Source organism: Felis catus, chromosome B3 (assembly GCF_018350175.1).
Source record: "Felis catus isolate Fca126 chromosome B3, F.catus_Fca126_mat1.0, whole genome shotgun sequence".
NCBI lineage: Eukaryota > Metazoa > Chordata > Mammalia > Carnivora > Felidae > Felis > Felis catus.
In genome coordinates this window covers 114,688,711-114,712,756 of record NC_058373.1, presented here as the reverse complement: position 1 = coordinate 114,712,756, position 24,046 = coordinate 114,688,711, and the positions used below count along the sequence as shown (strand labels likewise).

General features: G+C 40.1%; 1 protein-coding gene and 1 non-coding gene across 7 annotated transcripts in view; one reads left to right on the top strand and one right to left on the bottom strand.

Annotated features, from left to right (window-relative positions):
- Positions 1-24,046, top strand: part of DCAF5 (DDB1 and CUL4 associated factor 5) — a 107,163-nt gene that overhangs the window by 12,972 nt on the left and 70,145 nt on the right. For 4 of the 6 annotated variants that reach the window (XM_006932940.5, XM_003987770.6, XM_045060121.1 and 1 more), the window contains exons 2-5: positions 15,890-16,033; positions 19,489-19,525; positions 20,593-20,732; positions 22,507-22,636. In XM_006932940.5, coding sequence (XP_006933002.1) covers positions 15,922-16,033; positions 19,489-19,525; positions 20,593-20,732; positions 22,507-22,636 — 419 coding nt within the window. In that variant the 5' untranslated portion in view covers positions 15,890-15,921. The remainder of the gene's footprint in view (positions 1-15,889; positions 16,034-19,488; positions 19,526-20,592; positions 20,733-22,506; positions 22,637-24,046) is intronic. The other 2 variants (XM_019833199.3, XM_045060122.1) reach the window with 2 other exon arrangements.
- Positions 1,058-1,164, bottom strand: LOC111561031. Its single transcript, XR_002743401.1, has one exon. It is a non-coding gene; the product is annotated as a U6 spliceosomal RNA (small nuclear RNA).

The window sequence follows — 24,046 nt, the reverse complement described above, 5'->3', positions numbered from 1 at the left end:
TGAGGGCATTCATAGTTAATCTGCTATGAAATGTTGGTTTAGCTGACATATATGAAGAAAATTCAGCCTTACACAGATATGTAATTAGAAAAGGGGAAAGTATTTTAATGCCTTATCAGATAACAATATATTCTTCTTTGAGACTGTATCAAAACTTGACAAGTGGAAGTTTTTTTTTTTTTTTAATGTTTATTCATTTTTGAGAGAGAGAGAGTGAGAGTGCATGTATGCTAGGAGAGGGGTAGGGGGAGACAGAATCCCAAGCAGGCTCTGCACTGACAGCAGAGAGCCCAACATGGGGCTCAAACTCACAAACCAGGAAATCATGACCTGAGCCGAAATTGGATACTTAACTGACTGAGCCACCCAGGCGCCCTGACAAGTGGAAGTTTCTTAAAGATTAGTTGCAGTGTAGAATCTGAAATCATGTCAGAGAGCTTTTCATAGTCTGTACATTAAAATCCATTAGTCTGTCTTTCAGGCCTTCCTGTGGCTTTTCTTGAAAAATTGGAAGATTGGGCAACCTTGAGCCTCCGTTTCTCTATGGCAGTAACTGGGTGGAGCTGAGTAGTGTCTTGTTCTTTAAAAAGGGTTGTAGGTCTCCTGTCTGCCTTTTATTCTGGCAGTTTCATTCATGTGCTTTGCTGCTTGGCCCCTCTTATATTTGAGAAGCTGAATTGTATCATGGTAAGGAGCTCCGTCTCTGGAGCCAGATTACCTGGATTCAGCTCCCAACTCCTACTCTTGATTGCTGTGTAACTTCAGGTTATGTAGCTTTTCTGCAGTGTTATCTGGATAACAAGGACAACAATACACCTACTTTATAAGATTGTTAAAAGGATTAGGAGAGCCCTACACATTGGTTTTTAACATCATGCATCAATCATTTGGGAAAATACTGGTTCACTGAGTTATGCAGATTTTCCAAATCTTGACGCATTTTATTATACATTTTAAGAAATCGTATTTGTTAATATTACCACCAACCTCATCAGAAAAGTCCTTTAAGTATTGAGAAGTAGTCAAGCTCACCGTGGTGAATACAAGTTTTTGTTTTTTAAATATGGAATGGTTCACGAATTTGCCTGTCATCCTTGCACAGGGGCCATGCTAATCTTCTCTGTATTGTTCCAGTTTTAGTGTATGTGCTGCTGAAGCGAGCACTGATTACAAGTTTTCCAAAAATCTTGTTTTCACTTGAGAGCTTGAACTTTATCATTGGCTACAAATACTGCCAGTTGTTTTCCTTGAAATGACAAACTCATCGTGTTCATTTTTGAGAAAATATGTGCCACATACCCAACTCTGAATAGCCAGAGTTTGTCAGTTGTTTCTCAAGTATATGGTGTTTAATGAAAAAAGCAGCCCGTTCAGCTCACAATGCAAACTGTCACATATGTGCTTTTCCACAAAATAATCATTGTTCTTTGGTGTGGAGTGGAAGTATTTTATGTGTGCTTTCCATTTCATCATACATAGTACTAAGATGTATACTCTGGTTGAAATTTGGTAACATTATTTTCACAGCTTTGGGCCACCTGGGTGGCTCAGTCGGTTAAGTGTCTGACTCTTGAGCTCGGCTCAGGTCATGATCTCACAGTTCGTGGGGTCAAGCCTCACATTAGGCTTTGCGCTGACAGTGCAGAACCTGCTTGGGATTCTGTCTCTTCTCTCTCTCTGCTTCTCCGCCGGCTCGTGCACTGTCTCTTTCAAAATAAATAAACTTAAAAAATTATTTTCAGAGCTTTATCAAGGACATTCCTAAATGAAATTGACATTGGTCTTTTTTACTGCAAGTCTGTGGCAGTTAAGGATACACTGATGACTAGTAGTTTGCTGTACTGCCTTGATTATCACTGAGGCACCAGTAATTTTACAAAACACCATGCTTTTGCACATCACCATGAAGTACAATGTCAATACAGTGAAAAAGGCAAATAACATTTGACTGTTATTGTGAAAATAATTTTGACTTTGTAGACTTCCTGGAATTCATGGAACACATTCATTCTATTTTTTTGCTTTTATTGCAATTCTTATAGTGCAACCTTTGAGATATTTTGTTTTTTTAAATTTTTTTTCTTAGAATAAAATCTTAGAAATGAGATTCTAGGTTAAAGGGTATGAACTTTTTTATACTTATAAAATACATTTAATATATATTTGCCCTCCAAGATGGTTAAACTAACTTATTCATACTTGTACCAGTTTATTGTGAGACTGCATCATGGCTGTTGCTGGGCATCATTTAATTTTTGCCAATTAACTCAGTATGTGAAGAATACTATCATTTAAAAAACTTATTACTACTTCAGTTCACATATAACTAGCCTTGATTATTAGTGAGGCTGAATATTTTTATCTTAAGTTTGGGCCATTTTGTAGTCTTTCTGTAGGCTGATTACAGCGCAACTGATTAGGTTGCAACTTTCTTTGCTAATATAGTCACCTTCTCCTAATACATTTTGAGATTAATCTCTAGCTACCCTGTTTGCATTTGGGTTTGTTTCAAATCTCAGCCTCAGATTTAGTGCCCCTCTCATGGAGGCAGATAGTAAAGGTATCTGATAATTATTTTCTAAATTTCAGAAGTTTGAACCCTTTTTGACTTTTGTCATAATTTAAGGGGTATCACCTGTGCTATTACTTAACTTTTTTTAGTTGACTTTTTTAGTTGACTCTTAATACTTGAAACTATATTACTATAATGTCTATCGAATCATAGGATTCATGTGCTATTTTTTCCTAGTAAACATTAATATACATACTTGTTAAAATCATTTTCTACTGTCTGAAGTTATTCAGTGGCCTCTGCTTGCCACACTTTAGGAAGAGCAGGAACTTTGGAATCAGACATCCTCAATTTGAATCCCACTATACCTCTAACTGGTAGTGTGTTCAGTGATAGGTGAGTTTGCCTCTTTGTGCCTCAGTTTCTTTCCTGGCAAATTGGAGATGTTGGAGAATATGATCTCTTAGGTGTCATCCAACTCAATTCTGTGATTCTGGTGTAAAATATTTGTAGATTCCTCTCTCTGTTTCAGCTCAGGCATTAGAGGCATTGTCTAGGGATTAGTGTGCTAGTTTAGGATTTTAAAACCTTAGCTCTATTAAACTCTACTGCTGCTGGTCACTTGATTTTACAGAAACCATTTAATGGGATCCTAGCTGTCTAGTTAGGGTGTTACTGCTACTGTAATTCCTGCTCCCTGTTCAATGTGAAGTGCTTCATTCAAAGCTTCCATCATTGAGGCAAGTCAATGCCTCACTTTTCACATCTTTAAAATGGGGATAATGTTTCTGCCCTACTTACCTAATTGGAGATGTAGAAAAATGAGGTAATATGCAGATCAGTGGGCTCAGCTTTCAGGACAAGAGTACTAGGTAAGGGCAGGGTATCAGCAGAAGTTAATACCAACAGATGTTATCCCCCGCTGTGGCTACTTCTATAGTGAAGAGCCACACTCCTTATCTCTCCATACTCACCTGTACCTGCCATTTGATTTTTTTTATCCCTGGTTTTGGAAGTGCCACTGGACCCCAGTTTTGTGACCTTGGGCAAATCACCCAATCTTAACTTATCCCTGGGCTAAATGAAGCCTGCACTGAGGCCTGCATTCAGCCTACAAAATCAGGTTGCTTGCTTTTGTTGAAAAATTGGAAGATCAGGCAACCTTGAGCTTACTTACATTTCTGTATGGCAATAGCTGGCTGGAGCTGAGTAGTGTCTTGTTTTTTATTTTATTTAAAAAAAATTTTTTTAATGTTTATTTGTTTTTAACAGAGACAGACAGACAGATTCAGAGACAGAGCATGAGTGGGGGAAGGGGGAGAGAGAGAGGGAGACACAGAATCTGAAGCAGGCTCCAGGCTCCGAGCTGTCAGCACAGAGCCGGACGCAGGGCTCGAACTCACAGATTGTGAGATCATGACCTGAGCCAAAGTCGGACGCTTACTTAACCAACTGAGCCACCCAGGTGCCCCGTGTCTTGTTCTTTTAAAAGGATTGTATATTCTCCAGTCTGCCCTTTTTTCTGGCAGGTTTTATTCATGTGCTTTGCTGCCTGGCCCCTGTTGTATTTGAGAGGCTGAATTGTATCATGATTAGGGGCTCCGTCTCTGGAGCCAGATTACCTGGATTCAGCTCCCAGCTCCTACTTTTGATTGCTGTATATCTTCAGGTTATTTAGCTTTTCTGTAGTTTTATCTGAATAATAAGGACAACAATACCTATTTTATAGGGCTGTTAAGAGCATTAGAAGAGATACTACAAACATGTAAAACTCTTAGGGTAGTCCCTGGCCTGGAGCAAATTTAGCTGAAGTTAGCTATTGTTGGAGTTTAAGCAGTATATAATGGGCTAACATTTCTGTAGCTCATACTGTGTATCAGGCAATCATCCAAGCCTTCCACATAACTCTATCTCATTAATCCTACCATAATACTATAAAACAGGTGGTTATTTTCTCAGTTTTGCAGACGAGAGGATACAGTTGAGAGAGGTTAAGTACCCTGCCTGGAGGCACACAGCTAGTAAGTGGTAGCAACATTGAGAGTTGAACCTATGCACTTGTATTCTAAGGCTGTGGTCTTGAATGTTGTGCTGCCTCATGCTACATCTACCTTTAAAATAGGTCTACTTATACAAGTGGCAAGCGCCGGTAAATGGTGATTATTGCTTTTAATGTTTTTGTAAGTGATTTGAGGAGGGTATGCATATCAGTATCCCGAGTTTGTATATGACATTCATATATAAATGCCCTTCAGGTAAGTGAAATGCCAAACCAATAAGGCTAAACTGCAGGCAACTCTTTTTGTCTGGCTGGAGTGAGTGAGCAGAAGAGTGATAACTGACTTTCCTCAAAGTAGGTAAATATAAACTAGTGCATGAAGGAAAATAACAGACTGCTTGATGTGCTTCAAGATATTCAGTAAGGACCTGAGAGTCAACGTTAGTGTCTTATTTGAAGGTCAAAAAGGCCAGCAAACATGTCAAACCCATTAGCATAGCTCTTACTTAAAAACAAAATAAAAGAAAACAAAACAGAAAATAACAGGTGTTGGTGAGGATGTAGAAAAGTTGGAAGTCTTGCACATAGCTAGTGGGAATGTAAAATGGTACAGCCACTGTGGAAAACAGTATGGTAGCTTCTCAGAAAAGTAAACATGGAATTGACATATGATCCAGGAATTTCATTTATGGGTGTAGACCCCAAAGAATTGAAAGCAGGAAATTGAACAGATATTTGTACACTCATGTTCATAATAGCATTATTCACTAGAGCCAAAGGGTGGGAGCAAGCTATCACCCATATGTGGTGTATACATAAAATAGAACATTATTCAGCCTGAAAAAGGAAATTCTGACACATGCCACAGTATGGTGAACCTTGAAGACATTACGATGAAATAAGCCAGTCATAAACGGACAACTTTTGTATGAGTCCATTTATATGAGGTACCTAGAATAGTTGAATTCATGGAGACAGAAGTCATGTCTCTAGAGTTAGAATCGTGGTTGCCAGCAGGGAGGAGGGAGGCTGGAATGGAGAATTATTATTTAGTGGGTACAGAGTTTCAGTTTGGGAAGATGAAAAAGTTCTGGAGATGAGTGGTGGTGATGGTTACCCAATAATGTAAAAATGTGAATGTATTTAATGGCACAAAACTCTACACTTAAAAATGGCTTAAGAAAAATAAAAGCCAGCAAAATGCTAGGCACCTCTAGGCAAAAAAAATTGGAGACAAAATGGAAAATGCTTTTCTCCTGTGTAATGAATGCTGTAGGGCAGATTCACTTGAAATTCTAAGTAGTGGTCTGGCCTCTGCACTTTGGTAGGAGGGATACAACTTGGTTTTAGGCTCCAGGCCTAGTTCCTTGGATTATTAGCAAGTCATCATGTCTCTCTGATTCTCATCTGGAAAAAGGGGTTATGTAATCTTTACCTCACAAGCAAAGATGTGTGTGAATGAACGTCTATACAAATGCTAATTATTTTCAACTTTGGAAAAATAGCAAAGCCGACTTTATTTCCCACTCACTGATGTGGCTGGGCTGTGTGGCACACAGGCTCTGCCTCTGTGTCTTCATTCTGCCTCTTAGAGCGCAGAAGAGGGATGGTCCATACAAAAAGAGGTTTGGCGTCACAAAACAGTTACATTATGCGCACTGAAAAGAAGGAGTAAATAGGCTGAAAAGAAAGCCAGGCGGAATAATTTTCCTCTAGTCCTTGCAAGTTAAAAAGAAAAAAAAGCCCAAAAACAAAAACAAAAAAACAACTGCAGCAACATAAAAGGGTATTAAGTAAAATTTCTATTTCCAAGAAGTAACCTCTGTTAGCCATTTTGCATCTGTCCTTCCATGTACAAATTTGTGTATGTTTTTCTTTCATTAAAATGTATCGGGGTGCCTGGTTCAGTCAGTAGAGCATCCGACTCTTGATTTTGGGGTTGTGAGTTTGAGCCCCATGTTGGGTGTAGAGATTACTTAAAAATAAAATCTTAAAAAAAATGTATCATGCTATTCGTACCCTTATGCTACCTAGAACAAGAGTTGGAAAGATAAGAACAAATTCATGAATGATATGTGTAAGAAACTAGAACATTTTGAGGGGTATATATACCTAACATATGGCACACTGGGTAAGTGTTTTTATATGTATTTTCTCAATACACACAACAGCCCTGTGAGATAGTTGGTATTTTTTTCATTTTACAATCATAAAACTGAGGTTAGAGAAGTAGAATAACTCACTCAAGGACACATGGATGGTGTGCTCAGATACTTTTATTCCAGAGCTTGTACTTTGTGTACCCTTCTGTAGCACCACCTTTGCTGCCTATCAGAGATGAGACCCTGGATCTAATCCCATTCTGGTTGGTTTTTTAAAGAAAATAGTGTTTTGAATAGTTAATACAGTCACTGATACTTTAAAAAAATTTTTTTTCATGTTTATTTTTGAGAGAGAGAGAGAGACAGAGCGTGAGTGGTGGAGGGGGCGAGACAGGGAGACACAGAATCTGAAGGACGTTCCAGGCTCTGAGCTGACAGCACAGAGTCCAACACAAGGCTCGAACCCACAAACCGTGAGATCATGACCTGGGCAGAAGCCAGATGCTTAACCAACTGAGCCGCCCAGGTGCCCCTTACACTTTTTTAATCCATGATTATTCCATGTCAGTACAGACAGAGCTGCCTCATGTTTCTTGTCTTTTTTTTTTTTTTGGCATCATAATACATGGTACATACATGAACAATAAGCTGGTTTTTGCATTTTTATTGTGGTAAAATATACATAACACAAAATTTACCATTTTAACCATTTTTTTAATTTAAAATAATTTTTTTAACGTTTATTTATTTTTGAGACAGAGAGAGACAGAGCATGAACAGGGGAGAGGCAGAGAGAGAGGGAGACACAGAATCTGAAACAGGCTCCAGGCTCTGCGCTGTCAGCACAGAGCCCGACGTGGGGCTCGAACTCACGGACTGTGAGATCATGACCTGAGCCGAAGTTGTATGCTTAACCGACTGAGCCACCCAGATGCCCCTCATTTTAACCATTTTTAACTGTAATGTACAGTTCACTTGCATACAGTACTTCACACTGTTATACAATCATCATTACTATCCATCTCCAGAACTTTTTCATTTTGCAAAATTGAAACTCTGTTCCTATTATATAACAACTCTGCATTGTCCTGCTACCCCCCACCCCAACCCCAGCCCCTGGCCCCTACCATCTACTTTATGTCACATTAAAACAATAATTTTAACCAGACTTCTATTGATGGATTTTTAAATGGTTTAGTCTCTTCCTCTTCAACAATGTGCTGCAGGAGTAATTGATCCTGAGTTTCAGAATGCTCTCTCAGTTCCTTCCTATGCTTGGCTGACTTTCTAAGGAAGCCCAAAGCAAATTCTTTTTCCTAGTGGGCCTTAGCTTTTCTGGGCTATAAAATAAGAATGTTAAATAATTACTTTTGTTACAGTATGGTGTGAGGGCTTATATAGTTTCTGCTTATAGCTCAGGATCCGTTGAGAAAGAGTGCTTTTTAAGTATAGTTTTTCTGTAACTACAAAACTGCTGCCACAATGTGATTATAGTACATTTGGGGATGAGTTAGTGAGTTTAATGCAGAATTAAATCAACCCAGTAAGACCAGCATCAGAGTAGCTATGTTCTTTTGGGGTTCTCAGATGGATTGAAGCTAGGCAAGTGTCTGTGAGGAAACCAGGCCTAGAAGCCCTGTCCTCTGCTTGTCCCTTGCCTGGTACTAGTGCCAAGCAGAAAGTCCTTGCCTTCCTAAGAGGTCCCTGTGCTCCTTCCACAGAAGCCCTAGAGAGACTGGGGCCAACCTCACAGAAGCACTTGACTGCCAGGCTCACAGAGCCAGTTTAAAGGATCAAACTCTTCACTTTGATTCTTTGCAGGTCCAACAGTCTCTGTGCATGGAACCATGTAATCTCTGCTTCCCCCCCCCCCCAATGTTTGTTTATTTTTGAGAGAGTACAAGTGGGGGAAGGGGCAGAGAGACCGGGTAGAGGATCCAAAGCAGGCTGTGAGCCCACGTAGGGCTTAAACTCACAAACTGCGAGACTGTGACCTCAAGTCGGATGCTCAACCGACTGAGCCATCCAGGTGCCCCATCTCTGCTCTTTTGAATTGATTAGATGATTCACAGAGAGAGAACTATAGAGTTTTTTCAGGTTCTGAACTGATTTATCCTTATTTTACCAGCCATCCTTTGCTTTGTGGGGGGTGGGCAGGGGCAGAGAATTGGCCACAGCTGTTGCTGTTATTCTTCCTCTACTGGCTTCAAAGCAGCCCAGCAATTTCAGGTGATGCCTCAGTTTGCACCACTGTGGTTTTTGCCAACACATGGTTGAAAAGTATTGTGTTGGCACAGAGCTCTTAATACCTTGCCTAAGGAAATATGTGTGTGCGTGTATGTGTGTGTTGGCCGGGAAGAGGTGCACCTTACATCTTCTGACACTAACCTTGAGGGCAAAGTAGAAGCAGGCCTTGCCATAGCCATAATTTCTGCCTCAGTGATTCCACTCTCTTATGGACTTGGGCTGTCATCATCATGGCGAGTAGTAAGGACGCATCGTTTTAAATGGTCCCAAGGCATTCTACAAATAACCATGCATTTTAAATTACTAAGTATTTATTTGGCAAAAGTAAATCATTCTTTAAATGTCTAGAACAAACACTAAAGATAATGCTGTTTGGATAATGGGGGATGACCCTTAGCTGAGAATGGTTATGTCCCTGAGTGCATAGATGTAGATATTATTTTCTTGTTTATTAAACTTTTTTTTTAGAGCTACTCTAATTCAGGAGAGGCTGTGCTGCCTTGCATAGGTCTGAGTAAATAAATAGAAGTGCTACCAGTTTTTCCTTTGCCATGAGTATCCCAGCCCATCCTAGAGAGTTTTGTTTTCTTTTTCTATCATGAAAATTTTAAAAATCCAAAATGTTTTGGGGCACCTGGGTGGCTCAGGCAGTTAAGTGTCTGACTCTTGATTTCGGCTCAGGGCATGATCTCACGGTATGAGTTCAAGTCCCACATCAGGCTCTGCTCTGGCAGTGTGAAGCCTCCTTGGGATTCTCTTTTTCTCTGCCTTTGTACTGTGCATGCTCTCCCTCTCTCTCAAAAATAAACGTTAAAACCAAAACAAAATAAAAACTTTAAAAATCCAAAATGTTTTATTTTATGGAAATGTTCAAGCATTCACAAAAGTATAGTATACCCATCCATAATAAGTACCAACATTGGGTGCCTGGGTGCCTCAGTTGGTAAGCGTCTGACTTTGGCTCAGGTCAGGATGTCCTGTTTCATGAGTTTGAGTCCCACATCAGGTGAGCTCAAGCCCCACTTCCAGTGAGCACAAGCCCTGCTTCAGGTGAGTCCCTCTTCTCTCCCTCTTTCCCTCTCTCTCTCTTTCTGCACCTCACTCGTGCTCTCTCTCTCTCAAAAAAAGAAAAAAGAAAAAAATTACCAACATTTTATTAATCGCCTATCCTGCGGTGCTTGGCTGGCTCGGTTAGTAGAGCATGCGACTCTTGATCTCAGGGTTGTAAGTTTGAGTCTCACGTTGGGTGTAGAGATTACTTAAAAATAAAATCTTAAAAAAAGATCACCTATCTCCCTTACTTTTTTTTTTTTTTTTAATGTTTATTTATTTTGAGAGGGAGAGAGAGAATCCCAAGCAGACTCTGTACTGTCAGTGTAGAGCCCAACCTGGGGTTTGATCCTGAACTGTGAGATCATGACCTGAGCTGCAAACTCAACCTACTGAGCCACCAGGCACCCTCCCCCACCTTTTTTCTGTAATATTTTAAAGGAAATTCCAGACATACTATTTCACCTACCTTAGTATGTATGCATCCCTAACTGATAGGCACTTTTTTGTTTTTTAACAGCACCACAGTGTCATTGTTATACTTAAATTTTTTTTTTAACATTTATTTTTGAGAGACAGACACAGCACGTGAGCAGGGGAGGGGCAGAGAGAGAAGGAGACACAGAATCTGAAGCAATCTCCAGGCTCTGAGCAAGCTGTCGGCACAGAGCCCGACTCAGGGCTCGAACCCACAAACTGTGAGATCATGACCTGAGCCAAAGTCTGATGCTCAACCGACTGAGCCACCCAGGTTCCCCGATATGCTTTAGAGATGTAACAATATTGGGGCACCTGGCTGGCTCAGCTGATAGTGTGACTCTTGATCGCAGGATTATGAGTTCAAGCCCCACGTTGGGCATGGACCCCACTTAAAATTAAAAAAGAGATGTAACAATATTTCCTTGATACCATAAAGCATAAAGAAAAGTAGAGAAATGAACGGAGTAATGTATAGAATTGTTAAATAGTTATATTGTACACCTGAAACCAATATAATACTGTATGTTAATTATACTAGAACTTAAAAGAATTTTTTAAATAGATACCAATTGGATTTGACAAAATGTTGACAATTTGTTAAATTTGCTTATAGTCTGTTTTTATTTTTTTTAAAGAAACAAAACTTTACAGGTACAATTGAAGTCCTCTTTAGTATATGTGTGTTTATCAACAAACTATATGGTATTATTTTGTATAGTTAAAAATATATATTTAATGTTATCTTTTACATATCCTTCTGAAACTTGCTTTATTACTTGCCATTAGGTTTTCAAGATTTATGTTGGTACACATATATCTAGTTCATTTTAACTGCTGTATGTTGTTCTGCTTGGTTTAGATTTAATTTGTATTTGTATTCCAATGGAATTTATTAGTTTATATATTGATGGATATTTTTATTATTTAGAATTTCGTTGTTTGCTATTGTAAACAGTGATGCAGTGTACATCCTTGTACATTTCCTTGTGTCACTTTGTAAGAACTTATTTAAATTATAATTTGCATTTTCCTGATTACTATAGAGGTTGAGATCCTCTGTAATATCTTTTGGCTATTTTGGTTGTCTCTTCTGTGAGTTATCATATTTGCCTCTTTTCCTAATGGTTTTAAAAATTGATTTGTAGGAATTCTTTGTATAAGCCATTGTCCATTTTGTGTATTGCTAGAATCTTTCAATTCAGGGAGTCTTGTCCTGGTCCCTGTTTCTGGTCTCTCAGTTTACTATAGTTTGGTTGGCCTCTGTTTTTATTCCTATGCTCCCCTGTTTTATTCTAACTTGTACATTTTTCAGTTATGTTACCAAGGTAGAGAATCCCTTCAGTTGTCCATTAGGTGAACTGCTTTGTCATTTATGGTTAATTTTTTGTTCTATAAGGCAGGCAACCTAGAGTAGTGATTAAGAATGGAGGCTATAGAGTCTTAACTGCTTGCTTTTGAATCTCAGCTCAACCACTTTACTTACTGTCCAACCTTGGTAAGTTACTTAACCCTCTTGTATTTGACTTTATAATCTATAAAACCCACGAGGGCAGAGCTGTTATGATCCCAGTTTTTTTTTGATGAAACTCAGGCTCAGGGAGATTAGATTAGAAACGTGAGTAAGTAGAAGAAACGTGGGCTTCTTTATCTTTTGAGTTTCCACTTTTGATAGAGACATGGGCACAGAGAAATATTTCTGTAACACAGGATACACAGGAGCAAGAGCTATGATAGGTCCCTGACCTGTGACTTCAGTGTTGGGAAAAAACAGTAAGAGTAGGAACTATGGAGAACTAAAGTGCCCACTGCCTGTATGAATCTATTATTAGGGTAAAAAACTCCTTTGTGTTACTATTCATTAAAACAAAACAACAAAAACCCAAACCTTTATTTTTTTTGACTTTAACTTATAAGAGATTTGAATTTTTTAAAAAGATTTTAAATCATCTCTACACCCAAAGTGGGGCTTGAATTCACAATCCTAAGATCAAGAGTCCCATGCTCCACTGACTGAGCCATCCATCCATCCTAAGATATAGAATTTAGATAACCATCCCAGGCCAGAGATTCATAGTTGAAATAGGCAAATCATAAACACAGAACACAAGGCCACACTTAAGGGATCAGTTTGGTAGACAATGAAACACTTTGGAGGATGACACAGAACTTGATTTTGACCAACAATGAAAGAAAGAAGGAACTCCAGCAGCAGAGGCAACTTCTTTCTAGGGGAGGGAGAATAAATTTGACTTGGCTACTGTATCTTCTATTGATTTTTAAAATTACATTATAAAAGGAAACATGTTTCTGGCAAAAGGTCAAGTACTACAGGAAGGTGTAAAGTAAGAATTAAAATATAAGATATAAAATTTCTCGAGTCAACAAAACTAAAAGACAGTCTGTGTGGGAGAAGATATTTGCAGATGACATATTTGACAAGAGGTTAGTATCCTAAATCTATAAAGAACTTATCAAACTCAACACCCAACAACTAAATAATCCAGTTAAGAAATGGGCAGAAAACATGAACAGATATTTTTCCAAAGAAGACATCTAGATGGCTAACAGACACATGAAAAGATGCTTAACATCACTTTCATCAGGGAAATACAAATCAAAACCATGATTAGATACCACCTCACACAAGTCGGAATGGGCAAAATTAACAACACAGGAAGCAACAGGTGTTGGCGATGGTGTGGAGAAAAAGGAACTCTCATGCACTGTTGGTAGAAATGCAAACTTGTGCAGCCACTCCGGAAAACAGTATAGAAGGTCCTCAAAAAGTTAAAAATAGAACTATCCTATGTTCCAGCAAGTGCACTACTAGGTATTTACCCAAAGGATACAGAAACACTGATTGAAATGGTCACGTGCACCCCAATGTTTAGAGCAGAATTATCAACAATAGCCATATTATGGAAACAGCCCAAATTCATTGACTGATGAATGGATAAAGATGTGTATATATTTATATACAGTGGGATATTTACTCAGCCATCAAAAAGAATGAAATATTACATTTGCAACAAGATGTATGGAGCTAGAGTGTATTATGCTAAGCGAAATAAGTCAGTCAGAGAAAGACAAATACCATATGATTTCACTCATATGTGGAATTTAAGAAACGAAACAGATGAACATAGGGGAAGGGGGGAAAAAGAGGGAAGAAAACTATCAGAGACTCTTAACTGTAGAGAACAAACTGAGGGTTGGTTGATGGAGGGAGAAGGGTGAGGGATGGGCTAAATGGGTGATCCATATTAAGGAGTGCCCTTATTGTGATGAGCACTGAGTGTTGTATGTAAGTGATGAATCACGAAATTCTACACTTGAAACCAATTTTACCACACATGTTAACTAAAATTTATTTTTTTAATTTTTTTTGTAACAATTTTCTTTTTTTTTTAATGTTTTTTATTTATTTTTGAGACAGAGAGAGACAGAGCATGAGCAGGGGAGGGTCAGAGAGAGAGGGAGACACAGAATCGGAAGCAGGCTCTAGGCTCTGAGCTGTCAGCACAGAGCCCGACGTGGGGCTTGAACTCACGAACTGTGAGATCATGACCTGAGCTGAAGTCGGATGCTTAACAGACTGAGCCACCCAGGCGCCCCCATGTTAACTAAAATTTAAATAAAAAGCTTGAAATAAAAAATAAAATATAAAAGGTTCCCAATAATATAAACCCAAAAGAATTAAAAACAGAGACTTGAACAGATATTTGCACATCCATGTTCTTAGCAACATTATTCACAATAGCCAACAGGTGAAAACAACCCAAATGTCCATCAGTGGATGAATGGATAAACACAATATGGTGTGTGTATATGTGTATAACAGAATATTAGCCTTAAAAAAGAATGGAATTCTGGTACATGCTACAGTATGGATGAACTTTGAAGATACTATGCAAAGTGAGCAAGACAGACACAGAAAGACAACTATTGTATGGTTCCACTTACATGAGTTAGCTAGAACAGTTAATTCACAGAGCCAGAAAGTAGAATGGTAGTTACTGAGGGCGGGGAAAGTTATTGTTTATTAGGTACAGAGTTTCAGTTTGGGATGATGTAAAGATTCTGGGGATGGATAGTGGTGATGGTTGCACAACAGTGCAAATACAAAGAATGTGCAAGTATACGGTGTAAGTATATAGAATTGTATACTTAACAATGGTTAGAATGGTAGATTTCATGTTTTATGTATTTTACCACAGTAAAAACGTCTCCCAACTCTAGTCTGGAGATGGTGTCCAGTATAAACAGTTTCTTGTATAGATATATAGATAGGCAAATACAAACATAGATATGCAAGTATGAGCATATTAGTTCTGCTCTTTGGGGGCACTCATTTAGGTGCTTGGAGACTCCGCAGTAAATAAATTGACAAGGATCCTGCAGTCCTGGAGTTTTTAAAATTTTTGTTTTACACAGAATGCATTTTGGTACACATACTGTTTTACACCTTATTTTCCCCCTGCACAAAGACCTTTGGACATCTTTCCAAGTTCTAGATTTACTGATTTCATGGCTGCATGGTATGCCCTCGTATGGGTGTGCTATAATTTGTGGCTGTTGTATTGAATGGAGAAGGGGAAGAAGAGGAATAGAGATTGCTGTGGTTTGCTGCTCATGTTTGCCCCTGTTGTAACTTAATTTTTATCAGGAGACTAATATAGGCTTGTTATAAAAAGTGAGGGGGTGCCAAATAAATAAAAGTAAGAACCCTCCAGTCTGTTCTTTTTATTTTAATCCTATTTCCTGGAAATAATAACCACTGTTAACCATTGTTAACACGTAACAGTTATTTATCCTTCCAGACATTTTTAATGCATCTGCAAAAATAAAAAATACATAGAACATAATTATTCTCTAGGAGCTGGCTCATGCAGTACAATACTGCTCATTTAATTCAGACTGTTGTAAGTTATGCAAAGGAAAAGAGCTGAACCTGGGTTTCATGAGAGCTAGGCTCTGTCTAGATCCTGCTGTGACAGTCAATTCCTTAGTTATCATTTGTATGCTGTCCTATATTCAATGAAATCACATCAAGGAGAGTGCTTTGAAAACTAGTATGCTAGAACTATTACCATGGAGTTCCTTGGTTGCAAGCATTAGAAACCAGCTCACCTTCTGTTAGATAAGAAAAGGTTGCGGGAACATTAGTAGAAGGATTTTAGGTAGCAAGCAAAAATATATTTAAACAACTGAGTCTCTGGAAAGTCAGGAATAGAGTGCCTTTGAGGGTTTCAATATCAGTGTTTATCCCTTTCCATATGTCTGTTCAAGATTTAATTCCTGGGGAAAAGTGAGTGGCTTACAGACCATGTATCTCCCGATGGTTAAGGCGGTAGAGTCCTGGGTTTATGTGCCCCATCAGAATCTCACAGAGTCGGGGAGTTGCAGTTTTGGAAGGGATAGAGTTCAAGGCTGGCAAAACTGAGTGTCAGCCTTGAAGTGTCAGCCATTTTAACCCTAGATTCTTATTCCCCTCTCAAGGAGGAGATGACCGTCGGGTTCTGCTATGGCACATGGAACAAGCTATCCACTCGAGAGTCAAGCCCATACAGCTGAAAGGAGAGCACCATTCCAACATTTTTTGCCTGGCTTTCAACAGTGGGAACACCAAAGTGTTCTCTGGAGGTGAGAAGGGAGACTTCCACCCTAGGAAATTCACTGTGGCTGAGATTTTAGATGAAAGAGTCCAAAAAGTAGCCTTGTTTTTCTTCCTTTATTTCACTGAGCTATAGAAATGGTTTCCCATAGCTTGTCTTCTCTGTATTACAGCAGTTTAGACATGTATGTGAGAGTAATTCCTCCTTCCTTCCCTCCTTTCTTCTGTTCTTTTGATCCTTTACTCTCATTCTTTGTCTTTTTTAATAGAAAATTTTTTACATTGCGATGTGGCATACAGAAACATGCACACATTTAAAATAGTACTTAACCTTATTATGTGTGGTACATTCTGATTTTTTAAAAATTCTATTTCATTTTTAAAGATATTTTTTAAATGTTTATTTTGGGAGAGAGAGAGGATCCCAAGCAGGCTCCTCACTGTCAGCCTGGAGCCTGACACGGGGCTTGAACCCACAGCTGTGAGATCATGACCTGAACCGAAATCTAGAGCCAAAAGCTTAGCTGACTGGGCCACCCAGGCACCCCTCGTTTTTAAAGATCTTAAAGGTTGTAACTCAAATTGATGTTGTGATCCATGGGTGGCTCCTGTTTGAAAAACATTGTGTTAGGGTACAATTGGAATGGCCTGTGCTCAAGCCAGCCTCTTGGTGATGCCTTTCATCAACCACACTCCTTTCTGAGCACCGCATTTCTAACCCTGACCTCCCTTTTGCACTGCAGATTTTCGCATGGAATATCTACCTATGTGTTCTAAAAGCAATTTAAGTACAGCAAATCTAAAACCAAGATTATTAGTCTTCTTCTCCTGCACAAATACTTCCTCTTGTTCCCTGGATTCCCTTTCTCAGTTATTATCAGTGTTCACCTAATGATTCAAGCTATTAGGTTTAAACTTTATATTGAAGCACTTTCTTAAAAGGTTTTTTATTTTTATTTATTTGTGGGGAGGAGGGGCAGACAGAGGGGGAGAGAATTTCAAGCAGGCTCCATACTGTCAGCACAGAGCCAGATGCAGGGTTCAAACTCACAAACCTTTGAGATTATGGCCTGAGCTGAAATCAAGAGTCAGGTACTTCACCAGCTGAGCCACCCAAGTGCCCCTGATATCAAGCACTTCTAACTTACAAAAAAATGACAGTTTCACCAGGTTCAGTCTAATAGAAATCTTGAAGTCATCCTCAAACCTTCCTTTCTTTCATTTACCTATCTTGTGACTCACCAACCAGACTTAGAAGCTTCTCATATTCATCCTTTTAGTTTCTGCTCTCTTTCCTTACCCACTGCACTGGTTCAGGCCCTCATCTTTGACCCGGACTATTGCAGTGGCCTTTGTGATTTCTGCAACGTCTCTAGCCCTCCTAATTTGTCACTTATACAAGTTTTCTTTTAAAAATAAAGTTTAACCATGTGAACCTCTGACCCTACAGTGTCCACAGGATAAAGTCTAAACTTCAGTCTACCTCTCTAGCCTCACTTCCCTCCCCCACATTATGTACTCTAGCCCACTACACCACTTGCCATCTTTGGTGCCCTTGTGTTGTTTGCTCTTGCTGTTCTGTCACGGGTCATGATTAATTGTCCGGTCCCCCCAGTTCCCCTGAGTCTTCCATTGGTAATAGTTTTGGGTTATTAGAGTTTCTGTTCAAATGTCTCCTTCCCTATAAAAACATTGACGTCTTCTGCCATGTACTGTCAACCTGCTCCTGAAGGAAATAATTGCTCCTGTGTCTGTGTCCCCATTGTAGAACATATCACTACAACAAGATAACCCATTTTGTCACTGTTTGTGTAGCTGGACTGGGAGTTCCTCAAGGGTCAGGCAGAATCTGCTCTTCCCGTATCCCTATCCCCTCAGCTATTCCTATTACCTAAAAAAAGGCATTAGTATGGTTTTGATTTACTCAGTATGCACCCACAACAGAGTTTGTAGCCAGGGCTTTAAGATGACCTGGGCCACATCTCTACCGCTACTTTTTTTTTTTTTAATTTTTTTTTCAACGGTTTTTTATTTATTTTTGGGACAGAGAGAGACAGAGCATGAACGGGGGAGGGGCAGAGAGAGAGGGAGACACAGAATCGGAAACAGGCTCCAGGCTCCGAGCCATCAGCCCAGAGCCTGACGCGGGGCTCGAACTCACGGAGCGCGAGATCGTGACCTGGCTGAAGTCGGACGCTTAACCGACTGCGCCACCCAGGCGCCCCTCTACCGCTACTTTTACTTTCTGTTTAAGTGCCTGTTGGCTGTGCTTTCAGCGTGGAGTGGGAATTTTTTTACTTTTGTCTTTTCATAAGGTTTTTATATTTGGTTATATAAACTACAGGACTACACATAATTGTGAATGTAGTATTTTTAGATTCCTTGATGGAATAAAAGAAAAATGCAAGAGAAAAAAGTTGTGGATAAAAACTTTCCTATCATTTATAACCCTACAATCATCATATTTTAATGGCTATAAAAATGATAAGGATATGAATAGTAGCAAACATTTATTGGGGGCTTACTAAGTGCTCAGCCCTATTCTGAATGGTTTTACAAATCTCTTATCATTGCATGAACCCTATGAAGTATGTACAATTATCATCCTTATAGGTAAAAACTGAGGCATAGAATATCTGTATTCCAAGTCTCACGGTTGAGTATTTTGCTTAATTAAAAAAAAAAAACTAGATTGGATGAATGAATTAATTTACCCATGATCATTTATTCATTTTCTTAATGGCCACAGTTTTGTTGTTGGGATATATATAAATATATATTTTCAATTGAATAATTCATTTTGGAAACTCATTATGTTATACCTAGTTGCTACAAGGCTTTCAAAAATTCTTTATAAGAATATTCTAGCCATGGGGCACCTGGGTGGCTCAGTTGGTTAAGCGTCTGACTCTTGATTTTGGCTCAGGTCATGATTTCTTGGTCATGAGATTGAGCCCTGTGTCCAGCGTGGAGTCTACTTAAGATTCTCTCTCTCTCTCTCTCTCTCTCTCTCTCTCCCTCTCTCTCTCTCTCTCTCCCTCTCTCTCCCTCTCTCTCCCTCTCTCTCCCTCTCTCTCCCTCTCTCTCCCTCTCTCTCCCTCTCTCTCCCTCTCTCTCCCTCTCTCCCTCTCTCTCCCTCTCTCTCCCTCTCTCCCCCCTCCCTCCCCCTCCCTCCCCCTCTCTCTCCCTCTCTCCCTCTCTCCCCCTCCCTCCCCCTCCCTCCCCCTCTCTCCGCCTCTCTCCCCCCACCCACCCCTCTTGCTTGCATGCATGCTCTCTCTCTTCTCTCTCTCAAAGAAAAAAAAAGAATATCCTATCCTTCTGAAATTAGTCTTATAAAGCTTTTTTTCATAATTAATATTCCTGCTTTGTATTAATATTGACTTTGTTCATATGTTTTCTGAAAACTTTAAAATTTTATGTTGTAATATGGACAGGGAGCACTTTGCAGGAATTTTCAAATGTCTGCTTTTCTCCCTTACAGGAAATGATGAGCAAGTTATCCTCCATGATGTTGAAAGGTAAATAGATTGTTGGTATGTGAAGGTGACTGGCTCTGTTTCTCATATGAAGAGAGGCAAATTCTCTTTACACCAATGTTGTTTTTTGAAAAACAATTTGGATTTTAAAAAAAGAAAAGGGTTTATAAATTTGGAATGAACTTATACTTTTTAGGTGAAAATTTAAAGGGAGAGATTGGAAGAGAAGGAAACAACAACATAATAATGACTAATCTTTATGTGCTAGGTACTATTCTAGGTGCTTTGTATGTATTAATCAGTTTAACCCTCAAAATAATTTTATGAAGCAATACTATTATGGTCTCATTGCAGATGAGGAAACTGAGGTGTAGGGATGTTAGATAACATAAGGTCAGGTGGTGGTGCTAGGATCTGAACTTAGACAGCTTGGCCCCAGAGCCATGCTCATGCTTACCATACCAGACTGCCACATCAACCCTCTTCTACCCCTGCTGACATCAGACCTGGCTGCTTTAAAGTTTTCCCTTGTTTTTGGAAATCAAGCACCACCTCCAAATCTGTACAGAAGCAGATGCATTCTGCAGTAAGTGAAAACACTCAACTCATCTCTTGAGTTACCTTCAAATATGCGTATTTAGTGCAAAAAGCAAACTTACCTTGAAATCTATAAAAAGTTTTTCTAATAGAACTTTTATTTTAAAAAAATTTTTTGGTGTTCATTTATTTTTGAGAGAGAGACAGAGCATGAGTGGGGGAGGGAGTCAGAGAGAGAGGGAGACACAGAATCTGAAGCAGGCTCTAGGCTCTGAGCTGTCAGCACATAGCCCGACGCGGGGCTCGAACTCACGAACTGTGAGATCATGACTTGAGTTGAAGTTGGACTCTTAACCGACTGAGCCATCCAGGGGCCCCAGAAGAGTTTTTGTTTTTTACCTGAAATTCAGTACCTACTTTCTAAGGAAATACAATCTCCTTTGGGTTTCACTAGATTGACTTTCTACTGGAAATGAGAGAGAACCCTACCTGAGGAACTCTGGGGCTGGGACTCTGCACTCTGCGTGTGCATGTGTGTGCCTGTGTGCCTCTCTCTGCTCTCTGTCTCTCAGCAGCGAGACCTTGGATGTGTTTGCTCACGAAGATGCGGTATATGGCTTGTCGGTGAGCCCCGTGAATGACAACATTTTTGCCAGCTCCTCAGATGATGGCCGGGTTCTTATCTGGGACATCCGGGAGTCCCCCCATGGAGGTAGGGTCAAAGGGCTGTTGGACTGTGTTGAAGAATTTGATATCGAGTTCATTCAGATCCAGTTGACGACCTGAGTAACCTGAGTGGGAGAGATGGGAAGGGAGAGGAAACTCTTGGGCTGGGGCATAGATGTGTGTCTCTGGAGGTCCCATCCTACCCCTTAGCAGTCAGAAGTGAGGCACCTTTCTCAGTCCTCCTTGAGCCACTTGTGAGTCTCCACAAACCCTTGGACAGTAAGCACCACAGCACCTTGGTACTTAATGGCCCCAAGGGATAGAGATGCAATTCTTCATTGTAGAGAGTAGCTACCAAAGGCCAGCTCTGTGTGTGGTGCTGACATGCACAGAGTCTTGGTTATTTACAGAGAACAGGTGTGTTATACACTTGCATCCTAATTTCAGATGTGTGTATAGAAACTGAAAGTGATGGCAAATACTCTCTGTGTAAGGGGGATTGTCCAGGTGAGCTCCTCCTCCAAATGTGCTCTTTGAGCTTCTGAAGTATAAGAATGAAGAATTGTTTTGTTGAATTTCTCTGATCTTTTTCAGGAAATGCATCATTTCCGCTCATTTCCTGAATAGAAAGTTCACTCTGTAACTCTGCCTGTCTTCAAAGACTCTTTCCTCCAGCTGTACCTCAGTGTCACCCCTGTGCCCACATTTAGTGCAGTTTTGTCAAGATCATAACCTGTGCACACAGAATTGCTTTCCTGCCTGTCTTGTCTGACAGGATCTGGATCTTTTTCTTATTCTATATTCAGACCATTTTAACATGCTGGGCTGTGCCCCATTATTGAGATTCAGGCTATAAGAGAAGCTTGTTCTTAGGGTCAGGAAGATAAGGTAGCTCCAAGGAGCAACTGTGGCTGGGTCCCCATATCCTAGGTAGGTGAAATTCTCCTTTCTCTGCACTGCCCGCTGGCTAAGATGACTGAGCGCCCCAGTCCAGAGGCTTGTGCAGTGTCCCATGTGATATCCGACACTGCGGAGTGCGCTCTGTTGCTTCTAAACAACTTCCACAGGAATATATCCTTCTGAGTAGCAGGGCGATTCATTTCTTCCTCACCTGGAGCCAGCTAGTCTATGCAGAGGGCTGCAGGGTTTCTAAGTGAAGTTGATTAGAAGCTGGCTGGACGCAAGAGTTCAAGTATTAGGTGCTTTTTAAAAATATTACAAGACTGGGAATGAAATCATAAAATTCTAGACTGAGGCTATTTTCCTCTCAATTTAGAGAGCAATTTAGAGAGAAGGGAAGACTGCTATTATGTTTCATCATCTTCATTTTTCTCATTGTTTTGCTTTGTCTTCATTAAATTTTTGCATAGTTTAAAACTTTTAATTTCTAAAACTAATAAATTTGGATTAAGGTACAATAATCCTACCAGTAATTGGTTGTAAATTTTTTCAGCTCATGTGGAATTCAATTTTACTTACTGTTAAATAGCTTACCTTCCCAGTTCCTGTAACCATTTCTGTTTTGTCACAGGATCTGAAGAGGTACAGTGCTCAGTGTTTCTGAGTATTATAGCTTTAAGTTTGTTTGTATGTGCTAGAGTTGCTGTTTTCAGACTTTGCATGCAGAAAGTATGTGCTAGCCCTTGTTGGAGCCTTGTGACTAGGGGTGACTGCTGGGGTGATGGACTACTTTGGGGCTCTGGCTACTAGGACAGTTACTATAGGGTGTGATTCTCCTCAATCACATTCCTGCTTTGCCTGCCTCTGGCCCAGAGGTGCTGAATGAGCTATGGGGCTGATTGTCATTTCTCTATTCACAGAGCCCTTCTGCCTGGCAAACTATCCATCAGCCTTTCACAGTGTCATGTTTAACCCTGTGGAGCCCAGGTTATTGGCCACAGCCAATTCAAAGGAAGGAGTGGGACTCTGGGATATTCGAAAACCTCAGAGGTGAGCCCCATTTATTCATATGGTGTTAAAACTTCCCCCACCTCAGCTCTCAGGTAATGTGATCAACCAGCAAGGGTTGTGAGAACCTGTTTGGCTGTGATCTCAATTGGACATCTCTTAACATCTACTGGTGCCTGTGAAGCCAGGGGAGCCCTGTCCCCAAGAGACAGGCAGTGTGAGAAATCCACACTCCTTGCTAAGGGAGTCGTAAATTGTAATTTACTCTAGACAAGTCAATTAAAGGCAAATAGATGAACTAATGAGAACCTCCCTTCAGTACTGCCTTATATCTTTAGGCCCAGTGTCCCCCAGATGCCTGGGAGCTCTTGTGGGGGTGGGGGAGAACGGAGGAGATGGAGGGGAAAAATGTGTCAAACTCATGGCCACCGAACTATGGACTCTTAATTCCAGGCTGCAGGGTTTTCCAAATGAGCTTCAGGAGAACAGTGAATCCCCCAAATTGTGTGGAAATTGTATTATGTACCCATCTAAGTGCATTTTTCTGTGACGGGAGTTTGCTTTTTTTCAGTTTCTCAACCGGACTAGTGGTTAAAACAATAAAGGTTAAGAGCTGCTGTAGTGTTAGGGACCTAATGTGTTTCCCCTTCTGTTTGCTTTATTAAAAGAGTACACTTAGGACGAACTTCAACTGATGGTACAAATCATTAATAGAAGCATTTCAGGCATCATTAAGGGAAATGTGTGGATGGGTTCAAATAGGAGGCTCTTTAATGTTCTTTAAATCCCATGGGTGAGGGACAACCTTTTATGGCACCTATACTTAAAGCTAGCCTTGCTCCTCTGGATATTCTGCATGGAGGTAACTTCCTACTTTGTAAAGCAATATTGCAGAAGAATATCATGGAAAGTAAGAGAGGTTATGATTTATTTCATATGCCTAAAATGAAAGGAGCAATTAAGTACAGAGGATTATCTCCTTTGGTGATTTTTAGTTCTAGCTCATTCTCTCCATGGGGCAGTCAGAGGGAGCTAGAACTATTGCAGCAGATCTATATAGCTCAGAGGGGTGCTCCTGGTGTGGAGCAGGGCTCCCTGAGTTTCCTTAGAGTAGCAGACATTTCTCCTGCCCTCTCTGGTGCATACACACCCAGCCCTTGCTTTCTCACCCTACTTAAATGCATATAGTGGCAGGACCCCTAGTGTGCCTTTGCACTGTGTGCGCTGTGTGCTCTCTGCCTGTGTTTCCCTGTGTTCAGCTGTAACAATCTCTGCTACTTAAGACTCTTTAGAATAATTGTTCTGGGGAAAAAAAGAATAATTATTCTGCCTTAACCATATTAATAAGGGGCAGAATTTGGGCTAACTGTGTCCGCCTTCTCCCAACCTACTACCCTCCATACTTACCATTGTAATGAATAGCTAGTAACTGGAATGAGGCCCTGAGCTGTT